The sequence below is a fragment of the Colobus angolensis genome, unplaced genomic scaffold (genome assembly GCF_000951035.1).
Source record: "Colobus angolensis palliatus isolate OR3802 unplaced genomic scaffold, Cang.pa_1.0 Scaffold7, whole genome shotgun sequence".
In the NCBI taxonomy this organism is placed as follows: domain Eukaryota; kingdom Metazoa; phylum Chordata; class Mammalia; order Primates; family Cercopithecidae; genus Colobus; species Colobus angolensis.
The window spans coordinates 20,266,487-20,277,058 of NW_012120709.1; the positions used below are offsets into that span (position 1 = coordinate 20,266,487).

At 39.2% G+C, this 10,572-nt stretch overlaps 1 protein-coding gene across 1 annotated transcript in view; it reads right to left on the bottom strand.

Moving 5' to 3' along the window:
- USP28 (ubiquitin specific peptidase 28) overlaps positions 1-10,572 on the bottom strand; it is an 82,414-nt gene that overhangs the window by 12,942 nt on the left and 58,900 nt on the right. The window contains exons 13-16 of the mRNA XM_011926775.1: positions 7,775-7,954; positions 5,311-5,519; positions 3,915-3,985; positions 2,308-2,536 (exon numbers count right to left, since the gene is read on the bottom strand). Coding sequence (XP_011782165.1) covers positions 2,308-2,536; positions 3,915-3,985; positions 5,311-5,519; positions 7,775-7,954 — 689 coding nt within the window. The remainder of the gene's footprint in view (positions 1-2,307; positions 2,537-3,914; positions 3,986-5,310; positions 5,520-7,774; positions 7,955-10,572) is intronic.

Here is a 10,572-nt window from a genome sequence, read left to right on the forward strand (position 1 = left end):
AAAAAAAAAAAAAAGATTTGGAAACTGGTCACTGTCAATCATTGGATATACCAATCATTTCAGGGAAATTCAGAAAATCATTAGAGTCAATAAAAATTTCAAGCTAAACAGTTTTATCAATTTAACCACTGCATTTGGTTGATAAGAATGTCCATTTCAAAAAGGTTAGAGATGAATTTCAAGACATTTATACCATTAACTTTCACACAATTAAGTACTATGAGAAAGCAATTTGATACAATGGTGAAATGGTCAATAATACCTGGCTTTAATGGCAAGGATATCAATGACATATTAAATTTCACTTTCTAACCCTGTGACCAAAACAATAATAATTTTTAAAAAGCCTATAGCAGATTAACACATTCACATACTGGTTGCCTTAGTCAGCCTTTTCACTAGGCAAATGACAGTTTCCACTTGTTTGTTTCTATAATATAAAAATAAACCATGCATGCAATAACAAGGCTCCTATATACCACCAACAGCTAGTATATTCAAGCAGCTATTCATTCCTTCACAGCATAAATACACAATTGTGACAATCACTTACTGTTCAATGATCATTCTCTCCATTCCCTAATCCTTAACCACACTAGCAAATCAGAAAGATAATGTGCTACCTGGACAGAACATCTTACGTGTTTGTTTTTTTGAGACAGAGTCTCACTCTGTTGCCCAAGCTGGGTGCAGTGGCATGATCTCAGCTCACTGCAACCTTTGCCTCCCAGGTTCAAGGGATTCTCCTGCCTCAGCCTCCCTGGTAGCTAGAATTACAGGTGCACACGACCACGCCCGGCTAATTTTTGTATTTTTAGTAGACACAGGGTTTTACCATGTTGGCCAGGTTGGTCTTCAACTCCTGGCCTCAAGGGATCTGCCTGCCTCAGCCTCCCAAAGGGCTGGAATTACAGGCGTGAGCCACTATACCCAGCCAACACTTTTATTCTTTACCTGTATAAGTAATGGCGTGAGTCACCATGCCAGGGCGATGTTTCCTTACTTATGCAACACAGTAAAGTCTGAATACTAAAAACAAAGGCTTTCTATTATCTCACCTGTAAAATGTTCATCGTAAGACCTCTCATAAAGGATGTGAAAGAAAGAATAATGTAAATTGAAAACACCACAGAATTTGGAGAATTGTATTTGAATCTTGGGACTGCCATTTATTTACTGACTATGTCATTAGTCAACTTTAGAACCTCTTGGAACCCTGTTATCCAGCTGGAAAATGAAGATGACAACATTTTCTAACTCCTTCCCTCCTTTTTACAGTTGTAAGTTCTTAGAGAAATAAAAGTTTGAAAGCATGCTTTAAGGAGTAAAGTACCAATATAAATGATAATTATTATTGCTCTTTGCATGAGCAGTAGTACTATGAAAATTGTTACACTATTCAGGCAAATACACCTGTAAAATTTAGTTACTCTGGGCCAGGCTCAGTGGCCCACAACTCTAACCCCAGCATTTTGAGAGGCTGAAGCGGGTGGATCACCTGAGGTCAGGAGTGCCAAGCTGGTGAAATAACATTTCTACTAAAAATACAAAAATTAGCTGGGCGCGGTGGTGGGCACCTGTAATTCCAGCTACTTGTGAGACTGAGGCAGGAGAACCACTTGAACCCGGCAGGCAGAGGCTGCAGTGAGCCGAGACTGTGCCACTGCACTCCAGGCTGGGCAACAGAGCAAGACTCTGTCTCAAAAAAAGAAAGAAAAAATTTAGTTATTCTCCAAAGGGTGCAAAAATATATGTACTATCAGCACCATAAGATGGAGCAAGAAAAAAAAAAATTTCACTAAAAACACAACAACAACTAGAGAATTAAAGTCTATCTACGGGAGTAAAGTTGAGTAAATTCTAAAAATATGTATATTCCACACAATGAATTATTACATAGTTGTTAAACAGAATGAGTAGATCCTTTTTCTAAAAATATAGAGATTGCTAAATACTCAATTAATGAAAAAGGTTCAGAGTTGAATGGAAAAATAATCCCTTTGGGGAAAGCGGGGAGGGGCAGACACAGATAAATAGAATCTAGCATATGTATACAATGTGTCTTGAAGACTATATAAGAAACCTAACATTGTATACTTGCTGGGGAGTGGGACCTGTGGTCAAGGAAAGAAGTAGTAAAGCAAACTTGTTTTTCCTTTTCATTCCCTTTTATATTGTCTATATTTTTAAAATGTATTACTATATAATAGTAAGTTGTAAATTTTTTAAAAAGCAGTACAAAACTGTTCTTCTCCCTGAGCAGTACAGATTTTCCCCAATCTATAGATTCTGCCAAGATATTTTTACCTGCATTGAAGTAGGGTAGTTTGTCATTAATGTACATCAGACAGTAAGCACTAACATTTCTCAGGCCCCCATAGGAATCTCTTTCAACTTCTTCCCAGGAAGATTCAGTAACAGAGATGTCATTGTACTTGAGCCAGCTCTGTCGGGGTTGATTATAGATATAGGCCCAATAGTGTCCAGCATTTGCTTGTCCTTCATGAACAAGAACTGCATGCAAGCGATAAGGCACCTGTAAGTCAGAATGTACATTCTCCAGTCAGGTGAAGCAAAGTAATCTGATAAAGTTTAGGTTATTAAGAAATAACTACTTATGATGTGATTAATGTGGAGTTCATATTAAAACATCTTGTGGATTCAAGGTGAAGTCAACAAAAACACAGCCTTGGAATTGATCAATTATGTCTCAGTTCCCAAATCTTGAAAACCAGATCGTTGAACTATATGACCTCTCTGAAGACTCTTTCAACTCTAAACTCCTCAGATCTAAAACCAAATATAACCTAAACATATGCATCCTTCTAATTCAAAACCCTGTTTATCTAAAAATAGAATCACCTTGACCACTCACACTGAAAATGCTTAGCATATTTGGGACCTAAAACAGTTAGCAGCTATTTTGTTCCAAGCCTATTTTACTTGGCACCAAAATTTAAGTTAACATATTTAACTCAGCCACATGCTTCTCAGAGTTAAGTGATCACTGATCGATAGTATCTGGAGTGAAGATCCTTTTAATGACATACTTATTTGTTACAAAATTTGAAAAGCACATTTGTATATTTCCAATATGGAGAAAATAAAGCAATGCTTAAATGCTAACTAAATACTGGTAAAAGAGATGAAAGTCGTCACAGAATCAAATTAAATTTACACTTACTTTGACCTATTTTAATTACTGGTGAAGATTTTTGAATTAACTCAAAAGAAAAAATGGTGAAACCTGAGTTTTACATGGTGCACTCCTGTTAAGCAATGGGACTGTGCCTCAATGCCATTCTAGAAACAGGGTTCTCCTCCTACAGTCATTCTGCCCATTCCATTCATTCACACAGAAGACACTGAAAGTCCATGCCCCTAACTAGAATAGGTTCAGAGACACTCCTGGAGGCTCTCTTCCCCTCCATTCTCAGAATTTATTCTAACAAAAATTTCTGTGGATAGTAAGAAGTTCTGTCCTCTCTTTTGGAATTTATTATTATAGAAATAAAGCTTGAAAGCATGTTGTTAAATGAAAGATCTTGAAGAATCATGGAACTTTCGTAAAGAAAGGATAACTGTTCTCTAGTTCAGTTTTTCCCACTGCACTACTTAAAAGTACCATTTTGTGAGTAATTTTTATTAGTATCTGACAGCAAACCTTTCTAAAATATGAAAAAATTCCACGGGCAGAATTCAAACAAGTATGTGTTAGGTCCTGTTGTTGATAAAAGGTATATTGCTTTCTTTAGCCTAAAATAAAGAAACAGAACAACATCAATTTCTATCTTAAGTTTATTCTTATATCTTAGGGGAATTCCCATTGGGTTTAAAAGAAAACTATCAAATTTTATTTTTGTATCTACCATTAGCACATGCCTTGACTACTTTCCCATCAATTTTCATTCTACCTGACGAAGGAGAGGATCGCAGTACATCTGTTCAATAGTCTGAGTAGTACTTGCAATACAATTCTTTAAATCTGTTTGGAAAAAGAAAAAAGCTTCATTAAAATGATCTCATTCTATGTCACACAGACTACTTCAACTAAGCAAAGAATATTGCTAGGGTCCTAATGATTTCAGCTTCCCTCTAGGAACCACGAAGCAGTAAACAGTTTTAAAGCAGCTAACTTTAAGCCTAACTTTAGATTATGTTTATGTCCTAATGATTTCAGCTTCCCTCTAGGAACCACAAAACAGTATACAGTTTTGAAGCAGCTAACTTTAAACCTAACTTTAGGTTATTAAGGCTTTTAGTTCAATATAATCATATTAAGGTTTTAAAAAATTGTATTTTATAATTGGCACCACAATTTCTAAAAGAGTAAGCTGTTTAGGAAAAGATTTTAATGGGTCACTTGGCTGTAAAATGTATGTCTCAGACAGGATCTGAAATGAGAAAGCAGAACAAAAGGTAAGGTTAAATTTCTCTGAATAGGAATCTGGGAAGAATCTGGAATTTCCATCATCTTTTTGTTCCCTAGACAAAAGGAGAAAGGAAGGGGGCTAGTCTGAGCAATATGGGCAATGAGGTCAAAGGGCTTTTTAAGAATACAATGCTGAATAATCCAATTTTACATTGTGCATACTGCTCAAATACTCTGCCTCATTAACCTTCAGTAAAAGCATGCTTCATATAGAAAAGACTGAAGAGTAGAAGTCCAGAAAAGCTAAATGCTAAATCTGGGTCAACTTAAGCTAGAGTTCAGATAAACTACCACAGAGATAGAAATCAGCAGATGCAGAAAAATCTCAGCAAAGTTGATCATTTCCCAGAAATTTTGAGGGGGAGATCCTTCCACATCTGTATAATAGGGGTGTGTGAGCCAAGCTTACAGGGCACTAAAAGTGCAAAAGAAGTCACAATTACCATGTCAAAATTCAAAAGCATGGGCCAGGTGTGGTGGCTCACACCTGTAGTTCCAGCAATTTGGGAAGCCAAGGCGGGCAGATCAGTTTAGGTCAGTAGTTTAAGACCAGCCTGACCAACATGGTGCAACCCCGTCTCTACTAAAGAAAAAAAAAAAAAACATTAGCCAGTGGAGGTACATGCCTATAATCCCAGCTACTTGGGAGGCTGAGGCATGAAAATCGCCTGAACTCAGGAGGCGGAGGTTGCAGAGAGCTGAGATTGCACCACTGCACTCCAGCCTGGGTGACAGAGCGAGACTCCATCTGAGGCGGGGTGGGAGGGAATTCTGTAGCATGTACAGTAATGTCAGGAAGTGTACCAAGGTGCTTAACCTCCAAACAGTCAAAAAACAGAAAAGGCAAAGAGTAACTGACAAGTTTTAAAAGAGCCAACCTTGTATATCTTGTTCAATCTCACTCCTCCACCTCTGAAGACAGGTCTTAACAAAGTTTATCTCCTCATCTGTGACTGTTCGTGGGGCTGGCTGTGCAGGCATTTCCATGGAAGACCGAGAAGATGTCAGTGGTTTAGACTTGTGTAGAGAATCTTCAGGAGAAGAAAACGTACTTTCAACATCCAGAGAAGAGTTTTCTGTACTTGTACTGAGGGAGACAAAAATCACGCTCAGATGATAATTTCCAAAAGATACCTTGGCCTAAATTATGTACTTTGGAAAGCAAGATGCTATATGAAAAAGTACAGGTATTCAGTGAGCAGTAACTCTGTAAAGGTACGGAGCCAAGCTTTTTCTCTAAATACATCATCTCATGTACCACAACTGGCCTGTGAGGCAGATACTATTCTATCTCTATTTTACCAACTGCAAGCCTAAGGTTTAAAGAAATTAAGCAACATGCCCAAGTTCACCAAGGTACAAGGTAATGAAAAGGAATCCAAAGCCAGTTCGGCCAGAGTCTTTAGCTCATGTTCTCTGACCACTGATTATTCCTTCTCATGAGGATGGGAAGAGAAGGAAAATAGAAGACTAGGCCTGCAAGAATCAAAGAATCAACTACAGAGTTTACAAGATGAAGCCAACTAAAGTGACACTATCCATCCAGGAACAAAATACACAGAAGCAAGAAAAAGGAAGCATCAGCTGAATATACAACTCACAGGAATACACACTAGGTGACATCTTGGGGAGTTCTGAGAGAAGGGCTTCAAGTCAAACAATCCGAGCTCTCCTACTTTAGCTAAATACCCAAGGAAAAGAGTACTTAGCCTCAGGTAAATAATATCTCAACTACAAAATAGAAATGTTAAATTCTTTATGTCTTTATTGTAAACTAACAGAGAATAAAGCATACAAAGTAAATGCTAATTTCTCTATTAACCTATTGTCAGAGTAAAACTGCAGGTTGACAAACCAGCAGGAATATAAAACAAGTTTCTAACTGTAGTTAGGTTTCTCTTTTACACCAAAGCTCAAGAATATAAACTTCCTTTACTTTTTTTACTTTTAAAAAAACTCTCACTCCTGCCGGCATGGTGGCTCACGCCTGTAATCCCAGCACTTTGGGAGGCTGAGGCGGCTGGATCACAAGGTCAAGAGATCAAGACCATCCTGGCCAACATGGTGAAATCCCGTCTCTACTAAAAATACAAAAATCAGCGGACCTGTAGTCCCAGCTACTCAGGAGGCTGAGACAGGAGAATCGCTTGAACCCAGAAGGCGGAGGTTGCAGTGAGCTGAGATCACGCCACTGCACTCCAGCCTGGCGATGGAGTGAGACTCCATCTCAAAAAAAACAAAAACAAAAATCCCTCACTTCCTCCTCACTCTCTCACATGCACAAAATAATGGAGGAAATCTCTTTTTCCTAAGGTCCATATTTATGGAAAAATACGCCCAACAAGAGAATAGATATCTCAGTTTCAGAGGAGATTATACACATAACACCTCCCTGTAATTTTTAAATCTAATACCAAGCACTATTATTTTAGTTGATTAAATAGCCTGCCAAACCACTTTTTAAAAATTAAAACTATTTACATTTCATAATGTACATAAAAAGATTCTATTTTTTTAAAAAGTGAAAAGTGAAAGAGCAGCCCCACCCCTATCCCCAGACTCATGTCACTCCTTAGAGATAATCATTCTTGACATTTGGCATGTTCTATCCAAATAAGCATTTCTATGCATACATGGATGAATAAATATTAATACGTGGGGGAGGGGAGGATTGTTGGGGAGAATAGTTAAGATTTTTTGACAAAAAAGTCTAACTTTTTATTGAGTATTAGTGTTTTTATTAGTCAGGTAACACATATCAAATGTCCCAGCTACGTTTCATAGCTCCGCAAGGCAATAAAGATTGTTGCGCATGGCTGGATGGAATAAAATCAGAGGGCTCCTGTGACTTTGCCTCCCTCTGTCTTTACTAGAGAAGCCCCTCTAGGCTGTCCTCTTATTTCCATCCAGTTCTTTTTCAAATATTAATTTTCTATTCAGGAATAAGCCTCCGTTTCCTTGATGTTTCTTAGTCATGCATATTTCAAGTATGGGAGCATGAGATGTTTTGGAAGAGCAGGGCTTGAAGTTTCCTTTGAGAAAGGCCTTTAATGGCAGCTAGCTTGCAGTTTAAAACAAAGCATCACTGAGTAGAGCCTGAACACTATCCTGAACAGTTTGAGAAGCCTCTGAAATAACCCAACCATCCTACGGATAAGACAAATGCACTGGTGGGCCCACTCCCACCCAAGTGACAGTCAGCAAAACCCTTCCCTTTAAGACAAAGAGGTCACAGCTCCTGTGCTCTTATAGGTAAGTGTGAATCAGGTATAAAGATGGTGCATAGTTTAAATTATACCAGAAAAAACAATACATACCATTAAAAAAAATTGTTTTCATTACCTTTCCTTGGATGTCTGGTCAGAAACCGGGCAGTGCACTGAAGAAAGTGGTAATGTCATGTGTGTGTCACTTTCAGGTGGACAGCTTTCTGAGGCAGGTTTTGTACTAGCAAATTCAATAACATATTTCAGCATGTCCGGGAGCGGGAACCGAGTTGGGCCTGAGCCATATTTCACATACCTAAGAGGCAAAGACATTGGTACTCTACTGCCTGAGTCTGTTTTGTATTTTAAGAGTCGCTGACAAAAGATCTGTTTAGCACACGGAGTCAATGGAAAGGCTTATTCCTAGAGGTTATACAATATTTAACAGGGTCCTCAATCTATAGGGTAAATATTCCCTAACTACAAAAGTAAAAATTGCCAACAATCTGAAGTTGTATATCTGGCAGGAAACATTTCGAATGGGGTCCCATTCAAAGTCATGCCAGTTACACTTTCTCATGAAGTCATATTACATTTAGGCTTTGATCATTTATTTATTTTTTGTTTTCATTTTGAGACAGAGTCTCCCTCTGTCGCCCAGGCTGGAGTACAGTGGCACGATCTCGGCTCAATGCAAGCTCCGCCTCCCGGGTTCATGCGATTCTCCTGCCTCAGCCTCCTGAGTAGCTGGGACTACAAGCGCCCGCCACCACGCCCGGCTAGTTTTTGTATATTTAGTAGAGACAAGGATTCACTGTGTTAGGTAGGATGGTCTTGATCTCCTGACCTCGTGATCCGTCTGCCTCGGACTCCCAAAGTGCCAGGATTACAGGCGTGAGCCACCATGCTGGGCTTTTTAATTTATTTTTGAGATGGAGTCTCGCTCTGTGGCCCACGTGGGAGTACAGTGGTACAATCTCAGCTCACTGCAACCTCTGCCTCCCAGGTTCAAGCAATTCTTCTGCCTCAGCCTCCTAAGTAGCTGGAATTACAGGCGCCTGTCACCTCATCCACCTAATTTTTGTATTTTTAGTAGAGAGAGGGTCTCACCATATTGGCCAAGCTGGTTTCAAACTCCTGACCTCAAGTAATCCACCTGCCTTGGCCTCCCAAAGTGCTGGTATTATAGGTGTGAGCACCATGCCTGGCCAGCTTTGGTCATAAAAATTAATTGTTTCTTAAAGGAAAAGAAATGTATTGCTAGTACCCAAATCTGAAGATAATTTTAGTGAACTAGTACCCAAGGTTTTTTTTCTTTGCTGCCCTTTAGATTAACTACTTTACAATCAAGAAATGAAAGAAAGCAAGCCAAAAATAGGAAGTAGGTGTTGATAAAGGCCAGAGTTTAAGAAAGTGACAAATCTTTCCTCTGCAGGGTCCAAAGTACCCTATTAGTCATATACTGATTCAATGGCATGGGCCAGGCATAAATTACTGAAGATTTCTTTAGAGTGAGTAAATAATAAATACCAAATACTCTGCCATTACTAGAACATTACGTCAGACTCAGTAAAGAGATTTAGTTTAATGAACTTTAGAGTTCACTAAAGTAGAGAGTCTAAATGGTATGATAATCAACCTGACCTGCTGATACAGGTAACCCCACAATTCTGGGATTCCATTTTAGAAGGGAAGAGGGTCATGTCACATTTTTCTTCTCTAAATAAAGTGAAATAAAGAAACAGGTACAAAATTTAGAGAAAGAACACCATCTATTTCTATATTTAAAAAAATTATAAAATGAAAGTGGAAAATAAAGCACAATGCAACTCAAAGTCAACTACATGTTAGAGGGTAGACAGCAAAGGCACTTCATCTTCACTAATTTAAAGAAGAAAGAAAATTCAAATCTGCTAACTACGCAGAGTCACAGCTTTCATTTAAAAGGATCTTGGCTGGGCACAGCATCTCATGCCTGTAATCCCAACACTTTCAGAGCCTGAAGCAGGAGGATCACTTGAGGTCAGGAGGCTGGCCTAGGCAACACAGTGAGACCCTGTCTCTGTTTTTTAATTTAAAAAAATTAAAAATAAAAGGATCTCAAATGTATAAATGTAGAAGAACCTTAAGAACTGTTTTATCCCTTCAGATCTATCTCCTCGCCTTCATTTCTCCCATTATCAGCTTATGTAAACTCTGATCTTTCAAATTTCATGACTTTTTTTTTTGAGACAGAGTCCCCTTCTGTCGCTCAGGCTGGAATGTGGTGGTGCTATCTCGGCTCACTGCAATCTCTGTCTCCTGGGTTCATGCCATTCTCCGGCCTCAGCCTCCTGAGGAGCTGGGACTACAGGCGCCTCCCACCACACCCAGCTAATTTTTTTGTATTTTTAGTAGAGACGGGGGTTTCACCGTGTGAGCCAGGATAGTCTCGATCTCCTGACCTCATGATCTGCCTGCCTCAGCCTCCCAAAGTGCTGGGATTACAGGCATGAGTCACTGCACCTGGCAACTTTTAAGTCATCATTTTACAACTTTAATTCTTCCCAGGTTTGCTGCATTTTAATAGAATACTTACATTAAATCCCAGGAAAATTTTTTCTTTAAGAAACTTATCTTCAATTTTATGACATCATAATTCTCAGCTGGGCATGGTGACTCATGCCTGTAATCCCAGTACTTGGGGAGGCCAAGGTGGGTGGATGGCTTGAGGCCAAGGAGTTCAAGACCAGCCTGGGCAACATGACAAAACCCTGTCTCCACAAAAAATGAAAAAAATTAGCTAGGCATGATGGCACACTCCTGTAGTCCCAGCTCCTTAGGAGGCTGAGGCAGGAGGATTGCTTGAGCCTGGGAGGTTGAGACTGCAGTGAGCCAAGATCATGCCACTGTGCTCCAGCCTGAGTGACACAGAGTGAGACTCTGTCTCAAAAA